At 38.5% G+C, this 25136-nt stretch overlaps 2 protein-coding genes across 2 annotated transcripts in view; both read left to right on the top strand.

The window, feature by feature from the left end:
• GMCL1 (germ cell-less 1, spermatogenesis associated) overlaps positions 1–1675 on the top strand; it is a 36756-nt gene extending 35081 nt beyond the window's left edge. Inside the window, exon 14 of the mRNA XM_032410763.1 lies at positions 293–1675. Coding sequence (XP_032266654.1) covers positions 293–421 — 129 coding nt within the window. The 3' untranslated portion in view covers positions 422–1675. The remainder of the gene's footprint in view (positions 1–292) is intronic.
• Positions 1676–7370: 5695 nt separating this feature from the next.
• SNRNP27 (small nuclear ribonucleoprotein U4/U6.U5 subunit 27) lies at positions 7371–17077 on the top strand. Its single transcript, XM_032410795.1, has 6 exons — positions 7371–7460; positions 8471–8591; positions 9424–9536; positions 10777–10856; positions 15346–15410; positions 16665–17077. Exons 1-6 carry the CDS (start codon positions 7427–7429, stop codon positions 16717–16719), a joined length of 468 nt encoding a protein of 155 aa, XP_032266686.1. The 5' UTR covers positions 7371–7426; the 3' UTR covers positions 16720–17077.
• Positions 17078–25136: the final 8059 nt, after the last annotated feature.

Genomic DNA, 25136 nt, shown 5'->3' with positions numbered 1-25136 from the left:
ATGGCTGGCTTTGCTGAGTCCTCTATGTGCATTGTGTCATTTAATCCTCACTATAATTATGTGAGGTGAGTACTTTTATTTATTTTACAGTAAGGAAGCTGCAGTTGACAAGTCATTGACTTGTCCAACGTCACAGCTAGTAGGTGGGAGTTTCAAGATTAGAATGGTGACTTTGAGACTTCAGATGCAAGCTCTTAACCACCATATGATCTCCTTCAGTTTACTCAGTTCAACAGTATGGTTTTCTGTTTTCTGTTTGTCTTGTCATTAAAGCTACAAATTTGTTTTATAGGAACAAGTAGTGATGAACTTGGACAGCAGGCTTCTGATCTTCCCTTTATACATCTGCTGTAACTTCCTGTATATATCACCAGAAAAAAGAACTGAAAATAATCGTCATCCAGAAAATCCAGAAAACTGAGGATCTCATCAGTTGGAAACAACTGCAACTTCCTTACTTTGAAAACTTTTTCGGCCAGCTTTAATTTAATGGCCCTACTGATACTCACATCTAAGGTGACTAACAATGACAAAGGCCTTATGAACTGTACAGATAATACGGAAGACTGTTCTTATGCTCATTACATTTCTATGCATACATGAAAAAAAAAACGTTTTAAAGCCAAGAAAATACCTGTCAAACCATTTCTGTTATAAAGATGTTGACTCGTGCTTTTAATTTTTAAGCATCAGAAGAAAACCGCTGTAGGTAAATTTCACTTTGCAGCCTAATATAGATTTAATTTTTAGTTTAAACTTTGATCCTACCTATGTTAGTGAACGTCAGTTATCTATCTGTAAATTTATTTTTATTTGGCTAAAAGAACGCTAAAGGAACAATTTGAATGGCTAATTATAAATGCTCTTTCAGTTGGTACATTTGAAGCTGTCCTTTAATTTTTTCAACTGCTCTTTATGATTCCTCCTCATACTCTGATATCCCTCCAAGCTGTGCTTGTTTTTAATCATTAAATACTTTTTTGTGGTTTTGGAGACTAAGCTGGGGAACTTTTTATTTAACATAAGCATTTTCATGCTATTTTATTTTGCTTTTAATTTAGCTTCCTTAGGATTTTTAACAAAATCAGCTTTATACTTTCAAATGAACTTGAATGGGGGAGAAAATCAGTTTGAACCTGAGGATATTTCTTTGCCTTACATGGTCTTTTCTTTGACATTCTGTACTTTATTCTTAGGTCATGGATTATTTATGTACCAAATATTACACTTTAAACATTTTCATATTCTCTGATCTTCAGAATTATTTATGTTCAAATTTTGGTTGGGAATCCTATTTCCTACTTAAGCTCAGGACCTTACAACCTCTGAATTGAGTGCCTTTGAGTTATACATGCTAATAGAAATTTCATAGTATATGTAAATAAGGTCGGAGGATCTCATACAGAAGCTTACAATAAAGCATAATGTAAAAATAGAACTTATTTTTGTCAAAAATGGGATGTACACTTGTCATGATTTATATGTTTGCTTCTTATGTTTACTGCTATTTTGCAAATAGCCATGCTCATCTTCTTTCCAGTCAGAGTAAATGCTTTTTGTGGTTAATGTATATTTTTGGTATATTTTAAAAATTGGGAATCATTTTTATGTATCTGTACAAATAATAAATACCCATTTGGAAAAAGAATAAATAAGCTCTTATATAAAATGGACACAAAACTTAGTTGAAAACAGAATTTTTTTCTTTCTAGTTAGATTTTTTTCCAATTAGATTTAACTTTTGGAATTTGATAGTTTTTCTTCCCCAGTAATATGTCCATAGGTTCATAAATTGCTTTTCTCCTTTCAAAATTCATCCTCTTTGACTTAAAGGAAGCTTTTAAATGCCCGCCCCACAAACTGTAGTTTAAGTGTTTTAAATATAATAATTTAGCTATATCAAGTCTGCTTTTCTTATTTTTATATTTGGCTATAATTATATCTCTTTCATGAGATACTTCTTTTTCTATCTTATTCTAGCATCAGAGGTTCCTTGCTAAAAACTATAAATAACAACCTTAATTTGAATTATGTGATTAATTGAATTTTTAGAAATATTGGAAGTAAAGAGAAAGTTTGAGTGTATTAGTGCGTAAAATTAACTATTTCATTTCATTATATAAATTAACCAAATTTGAATTATTTATGGTTCCTTTCCTTTGGTTCTTTCCTAGCCAAATTGCTTACGTTGTCCACAAATAATAACTACTTCTTCAATCACAAGTAGGTTGTGTTCTTATCTGAGAAATTGGTAATTGTCAGCTACTGATAGTAGAGATCTGCTTTTGTTTTTATTTCCTTAGCATCAATTTTTCATTCTTTTCAATAGGAATATTTTCCATAAAGTATTAATAATGTCAGCTGAAGTATCATATAAACCATTATATATGAAAGATTTTGTGTTTGTCTGCCTTTGCCTTATAGCCATTGCCAAGTCTTTTTTTTTAAGCTTCTAAGGCTAGAAAACGATATTTACCCATTAATAATTATTATCAGTAACTTGGTTATTAGTATCAATTAACTTTGTTATCAGTAAAGAAGAGGTCCTTAAGAGAAAATATTCTAGAGTCTCATGCCAAAGAGGAATATGAACGTACCTTTTTTTTTTAATGGATTTGCCTTGAAACTTAGCAAGGTACAGGCAAAATTAAATGAACAGTGGTAGTCACTAGCTTTTTATTAAGTGTTCAGTGGCTAACGTTTTATCACATTTTAAGTCTTTCAATGGGATTACCATTATATATGAATAATTTTCAAAATCAGGCGCAAAAGTGAGGTTACCAAGGGTCACTGTGGCTATTTTTTAAAATTTTTTATTTAAATTCAAGTTAGTTAACATACAGTGTAGTACTGGTTTCAGGAGTAGAATTTAGTGATACAACACTCAGTGCTCATCCCATTTTTAAGGGCTTGAACTCAAGACCCTGAGATCAAGACCTGAGCTGAGATCAAGAGTCAGATGCTTAACTGAGCCATCCAGGAGCCCTTGTAGCTATTTAAATTTAAGTTAATTAAGATTAAATAAAAGTTAAAATTTACTTCCTCTGTCACACTAGGCACATTGTGCTTAGTAACCACATGTAACTAGTGTCTACAGTATTGGACAGTGCAGATATAGAATATTTCCATCATTGCAGAAAGTTCTGTTGAACAGTTGGTCCAGAATATTGAACTATTAATGTTGAAACTATGTCAAAAGTTATAATCCCTTAAAGATGAACCCATGTTGGGACGCCTGGGTGGCTCAGTCGTTAAGCGTCTGCCTTCGGCTCAGGGCATGATCCCAGGGTCCTGGGATCGAGTCCCACATCGGGCTCCTTGCTCAGTGAGGAGCCTGCTTCTCCCTCTCCCTCTGCTGCTCCCCCTGCTTGTGCTCTCTCTCTCTCTGACAAATAAATAAAAATCTTTAAAAAAAAAAAAAAAAGATGAACCCATGTTAATAATAGATGATAGAGCCGGGGTGCCAATGGTAGATTAGATCAAATACTTGAAATAATAATGTTGATTCATAATTTAAAGCAATATGGACCTAAAAAACAAAAGAAAGTACAGTTCCTCCTCAGCCAGAGAGTTTGACATTTTTCCCAGGGTCCAGGTGCAGGGGTATAAAAAAAGCCTCAGACATCATCAATCACTGTTAACTAGAGGTCAGACTGCATCTAATTTAGGGGGGGAGATTACTGACTCAACAGCATGCACCCACATGTAATGATAAAGGAGGATACTTTTGTAAAAGCTGGTGATTTTTAAAAAATAGGACTAGCAAAGTAAAACAAAATTTAACCAAGGCTGGAGATTAGTACATTTGTGGACAATCACAGATTGTTAATGTTGGTTCTTATGTAAGGTATATACATACTTTAAATACAGTTTGCCTTTATTGAAAAAGTATTGTTTGGTTGGGGAGGGAACTTAAAAGCAAGTGTGTCAACAAGTGTTGACTCTACTCCACTTGAATTCCATTAAAATGGAATGAGGGTACCTCAAACTATTTATCAGAAATATAAAGGATTTTCTTCCAGATACAGTGCTGAAAGATTTACAGTGCTGGATAACCTACATCCTGAGAGAAGGCAATTTGATCAGTAAGTAAGGAAGCCCTAGCAGAACCCAATTTCTGTCCCACATTTTAAAGGGGAAGGAGACTTTTGGAGACACACCATTTTTTTCCCCAGATAAGATTTAATCTCCATTAGGGAACTTATTCCTTTGGTTTTTCCCTTTCTCTTCTATTATCTTTACTTTTTTTTTTCTCTATACTGGCTCATTCACACCAATATTTAAATGTGCTTAAGTTTCTCATATCTTTGAAAAACCAAACATTTACCTTCACCCACTGCCGTATTTTGCCCTGCATCAGTTAAACTTCTCATAAAGGTTCTCCAAATTCTGTCTCCACTTCAAAACCCATGCACAGCTCAACTCCACTAAAACTTCTGAGTCAACAGAGACTTTGTTGCTAAATTCTATAAGTTAGATGTATTTTTTTCATTCTTTTCCAGTAACACTTAAAATTTACCACTTTGTCCTCCTTAAAAAGCAGCCTTCTCTTAAACTTCTCTGAGATCACACTCACCCGGTTCATTCTGTTTCTCTGCCCACTCCTTTAGTCTCCTTTCAGTGACTCATCTTAGTCTACTCTGGCTGTCTCCAGGCCCTTTTCTGTCCTGAGTCTGCACCAAGTGATTTCATGCACTCACGGCTTCAAATGAACATCTATATTCTGATGATTTCCCTTTTTTTTTTTTTTTTAAGATTTTATTTATTAGAGAGCGAGCACAAGCAAGGGGGAGGGACAGAGGGAGAAGCAGACTGCCCGCTGAGCAGGGAGCCCAACATGGGGCTGGATTCCAGGACCCTGGGATCATGGCCTGACTTGAAGGCAGATGCTTAACCAACTGAGCCACCTAGGCACCCCTCTGATGATTCATTTTTCTGTAGTTCCAGCCTGGATCTCTAATGAGCTTCAGATACACATCTAGAGGACTAGAACGCTAATCCTCCTGAGTGTTCAAAGTGGCACCTCAAATTAGCATGTCCAGATCTGAACATTATCTTTCTCCTGAATTTATCATATATGCCTTATCTTATTAGCAAGTGATGCTACCATCTAATGATCCAGTGTAAGAAGCCAGAATCCTGGATGTCATTCTTGAATCTTCTAATTCCCTCATCATCTTTATCCAAAATCACCACGTTTTTCCTGTTTTAGCAACTATTTCTCAAATTCAGCCACTTTCCACTTTATCTACTGATACCATTCTAGTACATGCCACTGTAATTTCCAATCTAGATTATTTTACCAGCCTCCTATTATATTCCCCCTCTAGTCAAGTATCCACATTAAGTGTTCTCTGAATAAACTCAAATCTGATTCCCTCCCATCTTTAAAAGCCCTCAAAAACTCCCTATTGCCTTTGCCTTAGAATAACTCTTTACCATAGTTTACAAGCCTATTTCAGCCTTTGTATTTCCTCTCCCATGCCTCTTGCCCTCACACATTCAGACTCCTCTACCGCTGGAAAATCTCTTCCATCTCTCCCCACAAATGTCACCCCATTTCTCCTGGCTAATTTCTAACTCCTTCTTAAGGTCTTGTTTGAACATTATTTCCTCTTGGAAACTTCTTGACAACTCTCCCCCTCAAAACCAGTTAGGGACCTGTCCTGTGCCCTCACAATATCTAATTCTTCCCCTATCAATGCACTCGCATGCTATTTACTTGTGTGTATCCCTCACTGGACTGCAAGCTACTCAAGAGCAGATTTGTGTTTTTTTCACTGATTAATCATCTGGTATATAGGTGTGCAATAAATGTTTGTGTGAAAACTGTATTAATCATGGTTTTTTATTTATTTATTTATTTATTTTGTCATCTGGGGCCTTGCTGAGACTGCCCTTCCCGGGGCTAACTGTTCCTAGAGATAGCAAATGTCTCTCCTTCTAGCCAATAAAAGCCCAAACCCTCCAATCACCTTCTTTATCAAACTTTAACAAGCCAAGGCAATATTGCTCTGCCCTAATGACCCCAGGGCCAGGTACCAAACAATTCAGGATAGCCACTACATCCCAAAGCCCACTGAAACTTTTCTGTCCAATCTTAAATCTCTTAGCTTGGGGAGCCTGGGTGGCTCAGTCAGTTAAGCATCCAACTCAGTTTTGGCTCAGGTCATGATCTCAGTGTCATGAGATGCAGCCCTGCGTCAGGCTTGGCGGGGTATTGGGCACGGAGCCTGCTTGAGAGTCTCTCTCTCCCTCTTCCTCTGTCCCTCCCCTCCCTCCCCCTCTCTAAAGAACAAACAAAACCTCTTATGTGTACCCTGCCTCTGCTATTCCTTCCTGCAAAAACCACAATAAAGGCTCTCACCCATGCTTTCCCCTTGCTCCTGGCTCCTGACCCACCATAGTGCTTCCCTGTGTGGACATAAACTTTGTGTATTCTATGTCTAGAATTGGTTTGGTATGAACTATTCTATGCCTGTGGGCAAGAACTGGAAAGAAAAATGGGAAAATGAGAACTGTATTGGGGTGGAGGGTATACAGCTTTTATCAGACCTTTAGAGAATATCAGGTAGCACATTTTAAAGCCCATTTTGGACAAAGAAGATTAAGAAGCCACCAGGAAAGTGAGGCTAGATGAGCAGAGATGAAAACTCTGTTCTCACCAGAATCTTGTTACCAAAGTGGCAGGGTTTTTTGTTTTTTTTTTTTTTTCTACTCAATACCGTTTGCCAAATAACGAAACAATATTTGAGGGCAACCAGGTAATTTATTCAGTAGCTAGAGAATAGAGAAGGGGAGCTCATGCTCTAAAGGTACCTTTTTCCTATTAGGTCTCCTGTCAGGGTTTTATGGGGTTAAAGGAATTAAGGGGATGGTAAGCAAGCGGACCTCAGAGCTTTTGAGGGGAGAGGAGACCTCTCAGAATGAGAGTGCCAATTCTTCTCTTCCCTTAAATGAGTGCAGTCAGATCTATCATGGCACTGGTAGCTGTGTTTTTTGTTACTCCTATTAGATGTCAATGATCCGGAGGCCACGTGGAGGGTTAGCACGGCCGCTAAACTGGACCAAAGCGGTGGAAAACTGGGTCATGGGGGGCTTGTTTGGAGTCTATGGCTTCTGGTATCTGGCCTTAATTTCTGGTGGCAAGCAGCATCTGCAAGCAGGACTCGAAAATTGGGCTATGTGGCTTGTATGGAGCTTTTTAGAGACTCCCTGGCGACAACGTCTGGGCTCAGAAATTGCGCCACCCGGGCAGGCTGCACGATTCTAAGCAAGCTCAGCTCAGCTTCACTTCTTTAGAAGCCGGAACCCTCCAGAGTCGTTTCTACGTTTTCCAGTCGGCGGTGAAAGTTCAGTACACGGCCTTCCCGGAAGTTGTTGCGTAGTCGTTTCCGGGGCAGGGTGAGGTGGAGGAAGATTCCGAATGGGTCGCAGCCGCAGCCGCTCCCCACGGAGGGGTGAGTCCAGAGGGAATTTGATCTGGGGCTTGGTCGGAGGCGAGGCCCCCCCCTCCTTCTTCTCACCCCAAGAACGAACGCAGCGGAGAGAAGGGCCCTTTTCTCCTGAGGAGGAGAAGAGTGGGGTTGGATGGAGGAGGGGGGGACAAAGACCTGAGCCCTTTACTCTTCAGCCGTCCGGTTTGAAGGCAGTTTTCCTTCCTCTAAGAGTTTCGCGGACTCTTTGTCAGCCTCATACAATAACTTGTTATACTTATGACTGAGGGATTTAGAATCAGACCACGGTTCCCTCACTTAATTTCTGGGTGGCCTTGTGCAAGTCATCCAGCCCTTCTGAGACCGAATTCCCATAATTAGACATTGGGGGTAGTACTACCTATCTTTAAAAAACTGATGTGAGAATTAATGTCACATTCCATAACACTCAGCATGTGGTAATGCCTAGTTCTTGAATGCTCAATGTTAGTTTCCTTCCCAGTTTATATAATAGGAAAATCGATATTTAGAATTTTGCGTCCAGGGAGCTCACCTCGTAATATCTTCTGGCACCCACCCCCATAAATGAGGCAGTGGGATGTAAAGAACCCAGGACTTCGATCAGGAGATCCAACTTAGACCCTCGGTTCTTCCTCCTCTGGTTAGTCTTTATCACCTTCAACTTGATTTTGTAAAAAGTTGAATGAGGCCGCGATCCGTATATGGCTCTTGAGCACTTAAAATGTGCTCAGTCCGAATTAGGAAGTGCTGGTTAAGTGTAGAATACACTGCAGATTTCCTATTAAATACCAAAAAGAAGTAATATCTCAATTCTCATATCGAGTACATGGCAAAATGATAATGATTGGGATATATTGGGTCAAATAACAATGTTAAAATTAATTCTGTGTCTTTTTACTTTTTTAATGTGACTACTAGAAATGGCTGGCATTATATTTCCATCGGACGGCGCAGCTCTAGATATTTGAGGTCATATTTTGCGTCTGCAAAAAGATTTTGTGTGTTTGTATTAGAGCGCAGGCGGTCCCGGTCCACATCCCGTGAGCGAGAACGCAGGCGCCGAGAAAGGTCCCGGTCCCGGGAGAGAGATCGGCGAAGGAGCCGCTCTCGATCCCCGCACAGAAGACGCTCCAGGTGAGTGCAGGGAAAAAAACCTGAAGTTTTACTACAAGTCCCAAAGAAACTAGTCGCTGCCCTTAGTTTTTTTTTTTTTATCACAAGGGATTTACAGTTTCATGAAATGAGGGGAACTTAAGCCCACCTTATTTTAAACCCAACATTTCTATTGGTAAAATGGAGTTCATCACACTCTCTTTGCGGTAGAGTTGCCTTGAGGAAGAAATGAGAAATAATATATGAAAAATACTAGCTTGCAGGAGTAGGAAATAAGGATTTTGTATTTTGGGGGTTTTTTGATTTTGGTTTTCTTTTTTTTTTTTTTTTAAGATTTCATTTTTATAAGTAATTTCTATACCCAACTTGGGGCTCCAGCTCACAGTCCTGAGATCAAGAGTCACATGCTCCAGGGACTGAGCCAGCCAGGTGGCCCTGTTTTGTTTTTACTAACTTTTTGGTGATGAAGGTTTACTCAAATATATAAACAAGATTGTGAGATCTTGAAAGAACCTTAGAAACTGACTCTTGATTCTTAATAAGTATCAATTGCTGTTTAAGTCAACTTTTTGTGTATTTGTAATTGTTAGAAACTTTTCTTTTTCTGCCCTATAAAAATTTTTTTTAGCCCTAGCTGTACTAAGACTGATAATTAAAGCAATAAATTATATTTCTGGTTTTTCGTTAACAGTCAGGACCTAGGCCTTGTTCTGCTATGCGGAATGGACTCCTGGTTCTCTGGAGCCTGGCTTTTGTTCAGCCTTTACCTTTTAGGAGCTCATGTATATATTTGTCAATCAACACGTCACCAGTTATGTCTCTGCTTCTGATATCTTTACTTATTAAATATTAGATCCCCAAGACGACATAGATCCACATCTCCTTCCCCTTCTCGACTGAAAGAAAGAAGAGATGAGGAAAAGAAAGAAACAAAAGAAACAAAGAGCAAAGAACGCCAGATTACTGGTAATGTTATTAGATAAATAACTGTAGGAAAAATACAGCCTTGTTCATAAAACTTTAGTCATGATAAAATTATAAAAGTATAATTTGGGAACATTTAAATATTAAATTTTTTATAGTGTTCATATGGTTTTGAGATTTTGTTATCATTGTACCTTAGTTGCTGGTTATCTGTGGTGCTCCTGATATAAGAAGGCCAGTTAAAAACATGAGAATATTCTATTTTGGAAGTACCTTCAAAACTAGTGTCGTATCTGATATTAAAAGTGGTCCTGCCCAAAGGCTCCAAGCATGTCCTTTTAAGCAGTCTCTTCTGATGGAGGATGTAGAGCGTATTCCCTCCGTGCATCTTAAGTTACATTGTGTCCAAACTGAAGAGGAATTTTTTCCAATTTCTTAGTCCTTTAGCTAATTGTTTTGTGTGTTCTCTGCTGCTGAGGTGGAGTAACTATTTTTTTTTTTTAAGATTTTATGTATTTTTTTTTTTTGAGAGAGAGATAGCAAGCGAGAACATGAACAGAGAGGAGAGACGGGAGAGGCAGAAGCAGACTCCCTGCTGAGCAGGGAGCCCGATGTAGGGCTCAATCCTAGGACCTGGGACCGTGACCTGAGCCGAAGGCAGACGCTTAACTGACTGAGCCACCCAGGCACCCTGGAGTAACTATTAATCTATTGACAGCTCTCTTTTTACATACACATGTCGTTGTCCCCCGCCCCTTGGTAGAAAAGTAGAGCCTTCCTATGAAACCTTTCCTAAGCTGAAATGGCATAAAGCAAAGAGTATCCCATGCTTTCTGAAGGTTTGTGGTACACCACTTTGCTTTTACAAAAGACCTACATTGGTACAGTAATTGCTTTTTTTCTTAAAAGGAAATATCCTCTTCACATTTCTTTTGGTTAGCAAAAAAAGTACTAATGTAGGTCTTTTTATTTATTTTAGAGAGAGAGAGAGAGTATGTGCATGAGCGAGCACAAGCGGGAAGGGGGAGAGGGAGAAAGAATCTGAAGCAGACTCCGCACTGAACACGGAGCCCGACACGGGGCTGGACCCCACAACTACGAGATCATGACCTGAGCCAAAACCAAGAATTGGACGCTTAACCAACTAGGCCATCCAGGTGCCCCTAATGTAGGTCTTTTCTAAAAGCAAAGTGGTGTACCACAAACTTTGGGAAGGTGGGATGCCTATATATAAAATGATAGAGTTTTAAAAAAATTTGTATTTTTGTGTTATTTTTTGCAGAGGAGGACTTAGAGGGCAAAACAGAGGAAGAAATAGAAATGATGAAATTAATGGGATTTGCCTCTTTTGACTCCACCAAAGTAAGTAAAACACATAGCCAGTTAAACATTCTGATTTGAATTAATCCATTATTACTGTCACATTTTTCCATATTCTTTTAATGTTGCTTATAATTTCTTCCATTCATACAAGTTTTTTCCTTTAGAAGACATGAAGTATCTGTGTGAAGGGCATTGAGAGCCAGAGAAGGAAGCACTGAGCTGCCATTAGAATTCAGGGAGTGTTCGCCTGATGTTTAAGTTTGATCTTCAAGGTGATCAGATGAAGAGGAGGAAGATCATTTGAAGTAGAGGGAAGAACTCATGAAAATGCTATGTAGGCATGAAGGAGCATAGGGTATTGTGGGAATTTCAAATTCAGTGACTGGTAAAAGGGTGCTGATAGGCTGGTGGCTATGAATGAGGCTAGAAAGTAGGATAGGAAGCAAATTGTGGAAGCTTTTGATACTCTTAGACATACCAAGGAATTTAGAGTTAATTCTTTAGGTGTTGAGGAGAGGAAGCAATGATATGTGCATTTAGAAAGATGAGCCAGGACAACATGGAGGACAGATGGGAGACAGGTTAGATTGGAGGCAGGAAGAACTGCTGGGTCATGCAAGTGAAAGATGATGAAGGCCTGAACTGAGGCCAGAATATTGAGTCTACTCAGGAGCCAGAGTTGTTGGTGGTGGTTGTGGTAGTGGGAGTGAGTAGTCAGTGGTGACTCCAAAGTGACAGGCTGAAAGACTGGGGGATAGGGTTAACCAAGAAAAGGTTCTGGGAAGGGAAAGTGCTGTGAAACAAGAATGAAGTTCAGCTGCAGAGAACGATGACATTGGGTAGCTGTATATATCTCATAGCTCAGAAGGGGGAAGGATTGGAAAGTGAATGCTGTCTAGCCTTGATCATAATACTGAAGAGAATAAGGAAGTGGGGGAGGAAAAAGAGGGGGGGTTTGTGGAGAGGAAGGTGAAGAGAAGGGATTATAGGGAAGGAGGGGGGAAAGAGTAGAAAGACATAGGGAGATGTGATGGAAAGACAAATGGGGGGAGGGGAGATGGAGAGAGGATGTGGAAAGAGGAGAGAAGGGATAGAGAGAGGGAGCTAGTAAGAATAGAGAGAAGGAGAGTATGTGTGGAAGGAGTATATATTTTCTTTGAGAATATGGTTTAAAAACATTCTCTAGAATCTTAAGTTCATGTAGTTTTGTAAATGGAAATTGAGATTTTTAAGAAAAATTGTCAAAAATAATCCACTTCCCCTAATCCTTGAATGGAATGGGCTAATCGTAGATGCTGTAAAAGTTTCTTACTAATGGTTGTGATTATGTAGGGCTCACATGTTTATAAAATGACAGTGTATAACTCAAGAGGAATACTGAGGCATTACTGTTTTGAGGTAAGAAAATTATGAATTCTGGGGCACCTGGGTGGCTCAGTCGGTTAAGCATCTGCCTTCAGCCCAGGGTCCTGGGATTGAGCCCGCATCAGGCTCCCTGCTCAGTGGGGGTCCTGCTTCTCCCTCTCCCTCTGCCTGCCACTCCGCCTGCTTGTACTCTCTCTCTCTCTCTGTCAAGTAAATAAATAAAATCTTAAAAAAAAAAAAAAATTATAAGCTCTTGTTTTCACAAATGGTTATTTCCCATTTTGGAATTTAATGCAGTTTATGTATTAGTTTTTTTTCCTTGAGTACACCAAATCCTTATTTGTTTTTCCAAAGAGTATTTTATAAGTGAAATGGTTTATTAATATGTACACTGGGTGCACAAAAATATCTCCAAAGTAAAACAACTATAATTTTGCTGTTTTTAAAAGAAAACAGGAAGGGAACCTATCAGAATTATTTTCTTGGGGTGAGGCTGGGGCAGCGGGTTTACCTTTGCCTGTTAAGTTTGAAATTCTGAGAATCAGATGTAAAAATGGAGCCATACTTTTAACTGTAGTCTATGCTGAAGGTGTTTGTTTATAAAGGAAAAAAATAGATAAGAATTCATAGATCCCATAAAAATTAAGGAGTACCATGAGAACAAATGATGTCAGTTGTTTTCTTAAGGACATGTACAAGGATGTTAATTTACTTTGTATGCAGTTGGCTTCATGGCCATCAGTTATTAAGCCTCTCAGTTCATTTGCTTTTCAGTAATGTGTATCTTGTGATATTTCATCATAGATCTATGGTGGTACCTTTTCATGTGCCAATGTAGTCACTTATTTTGCCTTCCATTTTCACATTCTAGAATGTTTCAAAGTTTGGTTATGTTTATTAATGGATAATTTTCTATTTCAGCATGTAAATCAAAACAGACTAATAATACACAACTCTGCAAGTAGTTTTCAAAAACCAATAATCCTTTAGGAATTGGACTTACTAAAATGGTTAGCATCATTTATTTTTTTCCTAAGCCAGTCTTTCCAAATCATACCTACTTCCTGTTCTTGGGAGGGCAAAACTGTACACCTCAAGTAATATACCTAGTAGTATTCTACTCTCCTCACCACACCCCCACAATGTAGTGAAAACAGGAATAGAAAAGTAAGACCAAATACATTTTTTTTTTTAAGATATATTTATTCATTTTTGGAGAGAGTGTGAGCAGGGAGAGGGGCAAAGGGAGAGAGAGAGAATCTCCAGCAGAACCACTGAGTGCAGAGCCCAACACAGGGCTCAATCCCACAACCCCCAGATCATGACCTGACGAGTCAGAGTCAGACACTTGACCAACTGAGCCACCCAGGTGCCCCCAAATACATTTATTTTAGCTCCACCTCAAATATGTATCTTACCTGTGCATGACTTCAGGGCAGTGGATAAGAATCCTTTTTTTATCCTAACACAAATATCTAGTAAGTGTGCTATGCAGTTAGGGTATACTCCCTTGAGTAATAATGGGGGAGGGAGGGAGGGAATTGGAGGTCACGTGTGTGTGTGTGTATGTGTATGAAAGAGATGGCATTAATCGGTGGTGTTCATATATTTTATAACAGTTGTTTTCTGAGCACCTGCAAGTTCAGGGCCTAGGATGTGAGAATGCAAAGGTGACATGCATCCATATCCCTCCAACAAGAAGCTTTCAATCTCAGGGAAGGTAACATCATGTATATGGATCATGATAATGCAAGGTAGAAAATGGAAGGTATTATGAGGGAAGCACAGTTAACATTTTATGGAAGGGTAGAGGGTGATTTCTGGCAGCTGGACCACTTGAATTGGCCCTTGAATGATGGATAAGAACCAGATGGTTGGGGTTCTTGGATGGGGGTTGAGAAGGCAATTTAGATAGGAGAAACAGCAAATGATGAGTTAACTTGGCCAAATCAAAGGACCTATAAAGGAATTAGTGAAAAAGAGGGTAGATACCACATAAGAAAGGCTAAGATAAAAGTGACACTTAACATTAGCATCTGTTATTCTGTATTCTGATTTTTTTTAAGATTTATCTAAGAGGGGAGGTGGGAGGGGCAGAGGGAGAGGGAGAGAATCCCAAGTAGACCCCCAGCTGAGCGTGGAGTCCCATGCCGTGCTCCATCCTACGACCCTGAGATCATGGCCTGAGCCGAAACCAAGAGTGGTACACTCAATCGACCGAGCCACCCAGGCGCCCCTGTATTCTGATTCGTGATTTAAAAATCAAAATTTCAAGGCCTGTGCAAGAAATGAGATCTGAATTAATGGTGACTGTTGCAGCTGTGATTTGAGAAAGCTATGAGCTGTCATAAGTTAAATTTTTCTAGAGAAAATATCCATAACTGGTATTTGGTTTCAAAGAATTCTTGGACCAAAAAAGGTTAGGCTCTGCTACCCTATTTCTCTGCATGCCTTGCATATAAATATATATACCATGAATGTTTGTTGACTTGAATATTTGAATATCTTAGATTATGTGTGACTGTAAAAATGGGAACAGAGTTGTAATACATGGGAGTTCATGGAATATCATCAGTATCTGAAAATTCTTTCATTGGGCTTCCTCATTCTTAAAGTTTTTTTTTGTTTTTTGTTTTGTTTTAGTTTGACAGAGAGAGAGATAGCGAGAGAGGGAACACAAGCAGGGGGAGTGGGCGAGGGAGAAACAGGCTCCCTGCTGAGCAGGGAGCCCAACGCAGGGCTCGATCCTAGGACCCTGGGATCATGACCCGAGCCGAAGGCAGACACTTAACGACTGAGCCACCCAGGCGCCCCTGGGCTTCCTCATTCTTTTTTTTTTTTTTTTTTTTAAGATTTTATTTATTTATTTGACAGAGAGACACAGGACACAGTGAGAGAGAGAGAGAACACAAGCAGAGTAAGTGGGAGAGGGAGAAACAGGCTCCCCGCCGAGCAGGGAGCCCGACGTGGGGCTGGATCCCAGGACACTGGGATCATGACCTGAGCTGAAGGCAGATGCTTAATGACTGAGCCACCCACGTGCCCCTGGGCTTCCTCATTCTTAAATGGATTTTGCCATTTAAGTATGTCTATAGGATCCAGCTCTTTGAGGCATTTAATATATCCTTCCCATTTTTTATATTTGTTTATTGCTTTTCTCTAGGGGAAAAAGGTGGATGGCTCTGTAAATGCTTATGCCATAAATGTGTCTCAGAAGAGGAAGTACAGGTATGCTTAGCCCCCATTATTATGTTTGAACTAATGATATAAATTAGGTGCTTGGGAAAGTATTTATTTATGAGATAGTTGTGTTTATAGGAAATGTAGCAGTTTCCATATAGTCCCTTGTCTTGATATTCTTTGCTTATATTCTGGTGTGTTAAAATAATTTCCAATTTACATGTGAACCACTAACTATTACAGAGAAGGCTTCAATCTTTTAAAGCTCAGCATTTTTCCTTCTTCAGAACAGCATAATCTCAAATCTTTAGACTTTAATTTCATTATAATTATAGGTTTAAATTAGAGCCATCCTGTGAGTGATTGTGTAAGGATTTCAACTGTAAATATATTTTTGTTAAATATAATAAGTATAAGTAGGGGGAGAAGAACCATGAGAGACGATGGACTCTGAAAAACAAACTGAGGGTTCTAGAGGGGAGGGGGGTGGGAGGATGGGTTAGCCTGGTGATGGGTATTGAGGAGGGCACGTTCTGCATGGAGCACTGGGTGTTATGCACAAACAATGAATCATGGAACACTATATCTAAAACTAATGATGTAATGTACGGGGATTAACATAACAATAAAAAAAATTAAAAAAATAAATAAATAAATAAATATAATAAGTATAAGTATATTGAGGCATATTTTATTAATACCACAGGAAAAAACAATCCATACCTGAAATCTCACTGAATTCCTAATGAATTGAAAAGTCAAGACATCTTCAAACATGCCTTTCTCTCAACCTTTACCACTGATAAAAGACTAATATTCCAATTAACTTAGAATATGTATAATTTGATCTGAGAATTCTGTGAGTTAAGGTGAGGACCAGAATCATCTTTAATGGTCCTTTGTAAAATTATTTTCAGAGAAAGTCTTAATGAGGAGAACTAGTACAATATGCAGTTGGATTTACTTGATGGGTACCTATTTTGGAGCTCTTCTCTATTTCCTTATTGTTACCTGTAAATATGGACTTTCAGCTTTTTTTTTTTTTTTAAGTCTGTAGAATCTTTCCAAATAATTTTGAAAGTATATTTCCATACTTCTATTTGGATTTCAAAGAAATCTGAAAGGCTTTAGGTTATTTTGAAAGTGAAATAATATCCTTAATAAGTGTGCATTAAATAACCATGAATACTTTTTACCCTAGACCTTGCCAATTTAAAGATGATTTATATTATTATTATTATTTTATAAGAGGAGTCCGGAATTTTTTTTTAATAAACAATGAGTTTTCTCTTCTCATCATAGGCAGTACATGAATCGAAAAGGCGGATTCAACAGACCTTTGGATTTCATTGCATGAGAATTGAAATGTTAAAGAATGATTTTTTTTTCCCTTACCTTGTTCAGAAGAGTGGATTTTGTATTTCATATTTAATATGCATAAAAAACAGGATCACAGTCCTTCCTCCTTGTAAAGTAAGAAAATTTTATTTATGATGTGTGCAGTTCACTTACCCTGACTCACAAAAAGGAAAGTTAAATACTGCATTTTTTTCTTTTAGGAAATATCATTTGGGGCAATCATCAGCCCTATTTTTTGGTTCTTATTGTTGTGGAAGCTGTATATGTTTTCTTCTTGGATGCCTGTTAGGACTTTTTAAAACACATAAAAGTAATTTGGATGTAAGTTTCTCAAATAAAGCAGTATTTCTACCCTTTTGTATTTGATAAATATTTGTATTGCTATGTAAAATTGTCCCCCTACACAGTTTTTTTTTCTACATAGATTTAGATTTCATTAGTAATTTACAAATAACTGGATTTTTGTATCTTCTGTGGTTTTTTCCCCAATTATTTCCTCCATTTATTGTTTTTCTTCATTTTAAAAGCAATATATGCTTATTATATAAAAACTTGGGAGAAACCCAAAAGTAAAAAGAAAAGCCAAAAATCACCTATAATCTACCCCCAGAAACAATCAATATTTTGGTATATATCTTTCCAGACTCCTGTGTTGTATATTTATTGCTCCCACCCATTATATCAGAATTTATATGCTGTTCTCTTTTGCTAATCTTTTTTCTCCCAGGTACTGTGAACAGTTTTTAATACTCTTACATGTTATTTAGAAATTTAACTTTTAGTTAAGTTTAGCTACTTGGTGTACCATAATTTATTAACTAGTCTTTTATGAGCAAACTTTGGCTTCCCCCCCATGACTTGCTGTTTTAATTAAAACTGTGAGTAGTATCCGTGTTACATATATCTTTTTGTACTTTTTTTTTTTTTTAAAGATTTTAGTTATTTATTTGACAGAGGGAGACACAGCGAGAGAGGGAACACAAGCAGGGGGAGTGGGAGAGGGAGAAGCAGGCTTCCCGAGGAGCAGGGAGCCCGATGCGGGGCTCGATCCCAGGACCCTGGGATCATGACCTGAGCTGAAGGCAGACGCTTAACGACTAAGCCACCCAGGGGTACTTGTTGCATTATTTCCTCAGGTTCTCTTCTAGATCTGGCATTGCTGGGTGAGATAAAGGGGTATGTGTGCATGTCTTAAGGCTTTTGATGTATGTATGGCTAGAAAGGTAACAACCAACTCTCACCAGTGAAGTATGAGCATACCGACTTCATGTATGTGCACCAATGTCAGGTGTAATACTTTTTTAATTTCCAATCTGGTGGGTAAAATAGTATTTGGTCTTAATTTGTTCAGTTTCTAAGGAGGATGAACATTTAAAAAATGTGTTAACCATATATATATATATATATATATATATATTCTTGTGAAATACTAATTCCAAGTCTTGGATCCACTTGTCTTTTGGCAAGCTTTTCTTTTTCTTAGTTGAGGGAAGCCCTTTTTATATTGAAGATAACAACCACTACCCATTCTGTTTCATATCTTGCTGATATTTGAGGCTCTGTGGTTAGATTTTATTTTACTTTATTTTTGAGTTAAGTAATACAAACATACGGGGTATGTAGTGAAGAGCTAACTGTGCATCCTTTCAGAGATATTCCATATATACACGAACATATATGTGTACTTATCTTACTTTATTATTCAAATGTAAGCAGACTCTACACATTATTCTGCACCTATCCTTTTTTATTTACTAGTATATCTTCAGATTGTTTCTTTTTCTTTTTTCTTTTTTTATTTTTTATTTTATTTTAAGTAGGCTTCACACCTAGCATAGAGCCCAATGCAGGGCTTGAACTCACAGCCCTGAGATCAAGACCTGAGGTGAGGTCAAGAGTCAGACACTTAACCAACTGATCCACCCAGGTGCCCCAAGATTGTTTCTTATCAGTACATGTAATAGTGCCTCTATTTATTAAGGGCAGCAGTTACAGTTCATTATAGGATGGACTATAATTTAATAGTCCTTATTGATGGGCACTCACATCATTTTTTTAAGTCTTTCACTATTTTTAAAAATTTTGGGGCACCTGGCTGGCTCTTTCAGTGAAGCATGTGACTCTTGATCTCGGGGTTATGAGTTAGAGCCCCACATTGGGTGTAGAGATTACTTTAAAAAAAATAAAATCTTTAAAAAAAGAATTCTAGGGGCGCCTGGGTGGCTCAGTTGTTAAGCGTCTGCCTTCAGCTCAGGTCATGATCCCAGGGTCCTGGAATCAAACCCCGCATCAGGCTCCCTGCTTCGCGGGAAGCCTGCTTCTCCCTCTCCCACTCCCCCTGCTTGTGTTCCCTCTCTTGCTGTCTCTCTCTCTCTCTGTCAAATAAATAAATAAAAATCTTTAAAAAATAAAATAAATTCTATAATCACTATCCTTATATGTAAATGATTTTATAAGCATTTTTAGCTGGATTGTAAATCCTTATTGCATCTGAAATTTGACCACCTATTGTAGTTCTTTAAAAACTTTCCTGGCAAATTCATTTCCTGTAAAGAAAATAATAGTGTGACTGCATTGCATAATACAGTACACAGAGCACCTTGGTTTATTTAATCTTTATGAGATAGAGAAGGTAGTATTATCTCCATTTCCCAGATGAGAAAGCTGAGGCTATTCAGACCATAAAAGCAGAAAATATGGGGATTTATGCTATATCAGTTGCACAATTTGTAATACCCATTGCACAAGTGTCCCTGCCCCTAGGTGGTTAGATTATTTTGCTTGGAGTTTTTGCCAGCTGAGCTGTGTGTCTCTAAATTATCCATGATAAGGACTATTTCTGACCACATTTGTGCACACTTAAGGAAGGCAGATACAACTGTGGTTTTAATAAGGAAGCTAAAACTTCTGGGATAAAATAATATACCGAAGACCAAATTACAGAATTTTGGATTGTCATCTTAGTGTGGTGTTAATAGAGATTTGACTTGAGATCCTCAAAGCAGCATACTTTGTAAAGAAGTAACATGAGAATACCTCGTAGGTCAGTAGGTTTGCTCTCCGTGAGCTAACACCAAGAAATGGAAGAGGAAGACATCTGAAAAGCCAGAGATAAGATACCTATGATCCCAAAGGAAGTCCTGTTTTTTGTTTTTTAAGATTTTTTATTTATTTTAAGAGATAAAGAGCATGAGCACTGGGGAGGAGCAGAGGGAGAGGGACAAGCAGACTGTGCTGAGCGTGGAGCCCGACGCAGGGCTCAATCCCATGACCCTGAGATCATGACCTGAGCCGAAATCAAGAGTCATATGCTGAACCGACTGAGCCACCCAGGCGCCCCGGGAAGTCCTGGTTTAAAGGAAGTTTTATCCATCAGATCATCTGATTCTGTAAGAACAAATATGGAGCATCTTTGTCTTCCCCTAACAAGCTGCTGCTTCTCAGACATAAATTGTACCACATCTTCTCTTTCTAAGCATCTAAATGTTGGAGTGCTCTGGGGTTTAATTCCTGGACTCTCCATTCTCTTCCTTAGTGAGCCTTCAATGTGGCTTCAAACATCTTCAGCCATGGCTCTCTTCCAGCCTGGCCATTTTACTGAATTGCAGGGATTGTGCAATTGTGCAACTATGTGCCTAGATTATTAGGCACCTTAAAGTTAAGGTTGGCTGAATTCTCATTTCCCTGCCTAGCTGCCTCTGAGGCTTCCCCATCTCAGTAAATGGCCCATCCTCTCACTCCTTTGCTCAGACTGAAATCCTTAGGGTCATCTTTGACTCCGCTCTCTCATACCCTGCATTCATTAGCAAACTTTTTGGCTCTAACCTCAGAGTATATTTTGAATCCAACTGCTGTCCCCCCCCCTCACAGATTTACTGAGGTAAAATTGACACATAAAATTTTAAGATATTTAAAGTATACATCATGGTGATTTGATAGACGTTGAATCCGACCACTTAACCACCTAGACTAACATATAAGTCATCTGTCTTGTTTGGACTACTGCAATAGCCTCTCTTGCTGCCTTAGTTTATTCTCCACCCAGCAGCAGAGGTGAACCTTTTAAAATGTGCATCAGGTCATGATTTCAGCTCAGGTCATGAACTCAGTGTCATGAGATGGAGCCCAGCGTCAAGGCTCCACACTGCAGAGTCTGCTTGGGATTATCTCTTCTCCCTCTGTCATCCTCCCCCCCACCTCCATGCAGTCACTCTCTCTTGCTCTCACTCTCTCACTAAAAGAAATCTATAAAAAAATAGAATAAAGTCCAGTCCTTACTATAATGTACAGCCCTATACTGTCTGAACCCTGGCTTCCCATAGTCTCACCCCCTTGCTGCTGCCTTTAGCCATGCTGCTGACCTGCTGTTCCTTGAGAACACATGTGAATCTACCTCAAGAGTCTTCGCACTTGCTCTTCCTCATGGAATGTTCCTTTCTGCTCCCCGACTTCCACCCCAATTTGCTTGGGTAGCTCTAGGTCTCTGCCCAAAATAAGGTCATTCCTGACCATCGTATCCAAAATAGCAACACTGCTTCCCTCTATCCCTTTACCCTGCTCTACTTATTTTAACATTTAAAAAATTGAGCTAAAATTCACCCTTTTACAGTGGTACCATTTCAGTGGGTTTTAGTATATTCAGTTATTTTTTTTTAAGATTTTATTTACTTGAGAAACAACACAAGCAGGAGGAGGGGCTGAGGGAGAGGGAGAAACAGGCTCCCCGTTTAGCAGGGAGCCCAACGTGGGGCTCAATCCCAGGACCCTGGGACCATGACCTGAGCCACCCAGGTGCCCCTGGTATATTCAGTTATGTATCATCACCCCAAAGAGACCCCATACCCAATTAACAGTCACTCTTCATCCCTCTGTGCCACCCTCATTCCCCACCCCTGAAACCACTTACATACATTTTGTCTCTAAAGATGTGCCTATTCTGGACATTTCATATAAATAGAATCATACAGTATGTGGCCTTTTATATCTGGCTTCTTTCACTTAACATAGTGTTTTCAAGGCTTGTTCATATTGTAGCATGTGTCATTATTTCATTCCTTGTTTATGGTCAGTATTCTGTGAATCTACCACATTTTTATAATCCATCAGTTGATGGGCATTTGTACTTTACTTTCTGGCTTTTATAAATAATGATGCTATGAACATTAGTATACAAGTTTTTGTATGAACATATTTTCAGTTCTCTTGGGTATATAACTAGGCGTGGAATTGCTGGATCATATTATTAATGTTTGACTTTTTGAGGTAATGTCAAACGGTTTTCACAAGCAGCTGCACTATTTTACATTCCCACCAGCATATGTGAAGCTTAGTTTCTTCCTATGCTGTGCAAAGTTTCCTTTTCCTAACAGCAATTATCACTGCCTGACATACTGTATTCATTTATTACAGTCTGGTTCTTACACTAGACATCCGGCTCTGAGAACTGGGGCTTCTGTCTTGTTTGTTGCTGTAGCCCCAGCACCACAAAGTTCCTGGCACAGAGTAAAGCACCCAAAAATATCTGCTCAATCCATGAAAAGAGTTCAGTAACCTTTTTTTTCACTTAACCACTTCCTTTGATCTTTGTGTTAACCTTTAGTTACCCAAGTAATAAATGGACACATTTTTTTCCTGTAAAAATTTTAAAACATTATGACAGAGCAAAACCCCTTTTGAACAGTACCCACAGTCCTGGTCCTATTGCTCCTTCACTGTGAATCCTTTGCAGTATATCCTTCCAGACTTATGCCCATGTACCTATGTATGTAACAAAGTTGCAAAGGAGGAAAGTACATAGTTTGGGCTTTTTTTTTTTTTTTTTTTTACACATAAATTATATACTACAGGAACATTTTACAGCTTATTTACTCAACACTGCATTGGAGGTCTTTCTATGCCAATATATATACCTCTACTTTTTTTAACTGCTACCATAGTGTTTTGTGGAATGTACTACCACTGTTTGTTTAGCTGTTGCTGTTTTTAAAATCACAAATAATTCGTGGAGTAAGTAATTTTTGGAAAGTAGCATTTTAAAAGGTTTTTAAAGCTTATATCATGATACTAGATCATCCAATAATACTATGATATCAGAGCATCCAAAGTAGCCACAAAGAAGGGGATTAATATTAGGGAAGTAGCAAATTTCAGTCCTGATTTTTATACTTCAAAGAATAAAATCAATTTCTCAGAAACATATAAAACAAAATTCATTTTAATGTCGTGGTGGTTAGGTGTCAAGCTCAGTTACAAATAGAGTTTTTTTTTAATTCCCACAGCTTGGAACTTTTTAGACATTTAAGGATTATAATACAACAGTAGTCTTCCTGCCACTCTGAGGGATTCACTGAAGAGGCATCTCTGTATCACAATTCCCATAGCATTTAATGAGCCTGCCATTTGGCATTGGCATTTACATACTATCTTATGCCTTCCTGGCCCTCAAAGGAGGCTGGGTCTTAGCCTTCTAAAAGATGCAGTAAGGGGCGCCTGGGTGGCTCAGTTGGTTAAGCGACTGCCTTCGGCTCAGGTCATGATCCTGGAGTCCCTGGATTGAGTCCCACATCGGGCTCCCTGCTCGGCAGGGAGCCTGCTTCTCCCTCTGACCCTCCCCCCTCTCATGTGCTCTCTCTCTCTCTCATTCTCTCTGTCTCAAATAAATAAATAAAATCTTTAAAAAAAATAAATAAAAATAAAAGATGCAGTAAAGATTAACAAGTATAATATCTTCTGTGTTTATGCTTCTGCATTTTCAGCATTTTCTTTCTCCTTCCCAGTTCTATTAGTTTATCTTGATGCCTACTTGAAAATGTGAACTATTTTTGGACAGCCCATATTCATGCATAACTTTTTATTTAAAATTCTGGTCACAAAGTTTAGGTGCAAACATTCTGGAATTCCCATTTTTTCACTTTTGGGTTTGTGCCTAGTAGTCAATGCTTTTATAATGCCTTTGAGGCACTGGGTGCTGGGGGTTACCACTTATTCTTTGTTTTAGGATTTTTACTTCTTTCTTCAAAACCTATACTTCTAGATTATCTTAGATTAACTAGACATTGTGTACATTTGTGTAAAATAATTTCTAGAAAAACAAAACAAAATCTTTGTTTTGTACTACTTGATCTCCAGTAGATGGCACCAAATACCCTTTAAAATTCATGATACTAATTCCTAGTTGGTGTTAGTGGCTAATTGATAATTTCTTCCACCACCACCACCACCACCACCAGGGAATAGAAAGGGCCCATTCTTTCATCTAATTCTGTGATTGTTATATAACTTAGTATTTTTGTCCATGATTTAAGATAAACCTGTTGGGGGGACCTGGCTGGCTCAGTTGGAAAAGCAGTCAACTGTTGATCTGAGGTTCTAAGTTCAAGCCCCATGTTGGGTGTAGAAATTACTTAAGAATAGAACCTTCAAAATTTTTAAAAAGGGGCGCCTGGGTGGCTCAGTCGTTAAGCGTCTGCCTTCGGCTCAGGTCATGATCCCAGGGTCCTGGGATCGAGTCCCGGGTCGGGCTCCCTGCTCAGCGGGAAGCCTGCTTCCCCCTCTCCCACTCCCCCTGCTTGTGTTCCCTCTCTCGCTGTGTCTCTCTCTGTCAAATTTTAAAAAAAAGATAAACCCATTGGTATTTAAATTATTAATTTGCTATTTCTGACAACCTCTTTTTCCGTTTTATGTAGTGGTTTTCAATCACATTGATTCAGGGGGAAGGATCATGGTATTGAAATAAGACTGGACTAAAAAAAGTTGCGGATAAGAGAAAGAATAAAGAAATATGCTGAATGTTCATGATAAAATCACAGAAAATATAAAAGTATATAAAGTCCAAATTTAAGATAATGAAGTGTTTTTACTATTGTCAGTTTTAGTACTTTAGTAGAATTGTATTTATTTCATTATGACTTTCAAATTTGTTTTACAAATAACTTGCAATTAAAAAATACTCATTAAATGGGTCGCCTGGGTGGCTCAGTCGGTTAAGCGTCTGCCTTTGGCTCAGGTCATGATCTCAGGGTCCTGGTATCAAGTCCCACGCTCCTTGCTCAGCGGGGAGTGTGCCTCTCCCTCTCCCTCTGCAGTCCTCCCCACCGCTCATGTATTCTCTCACTCTCTCTCTCAAATAAATAAATGAAATCTTAAAAAAAAAAAATACTTGTTAAAAATGTTATATCCCCATTCTCATTTCTGACTCCTTGTGCTTTCTTGAAAACCTTTATCTTCAGTTTTCATAAGAAGAAGCTTTTAGATTCAATTAACCATTAAAACCAGAAAATGTTTCCTATACGTCAGGCATGGTTTACTACATTTATTCTACCTGTTAATTCTGTTGACTTTAATTTTAATGGATTTGTCAACCACTAAAAAGGACACCTTTAAAAAAATTCCCATCATGATTACATTTACAATGTT

This window comes from Phoca vitulina, unplaced genomic scaffold (assembly GCF_004348235.1).
Source record: "Phoca vitulina isolate PV1807 unplaced genomic scaffold, GSC_HSeal_1.0 scaffold12, whole genome shotgun sequence".
Lineage (NCBI taxonomy): Eukaryota > Metazoa > Chordata > Mammalia > Carnivora > Phocidae > Phoca > Phoca vitulina.
This window is presented reverse-complemented; position numbering and strand designations above follow the sequence as displayed.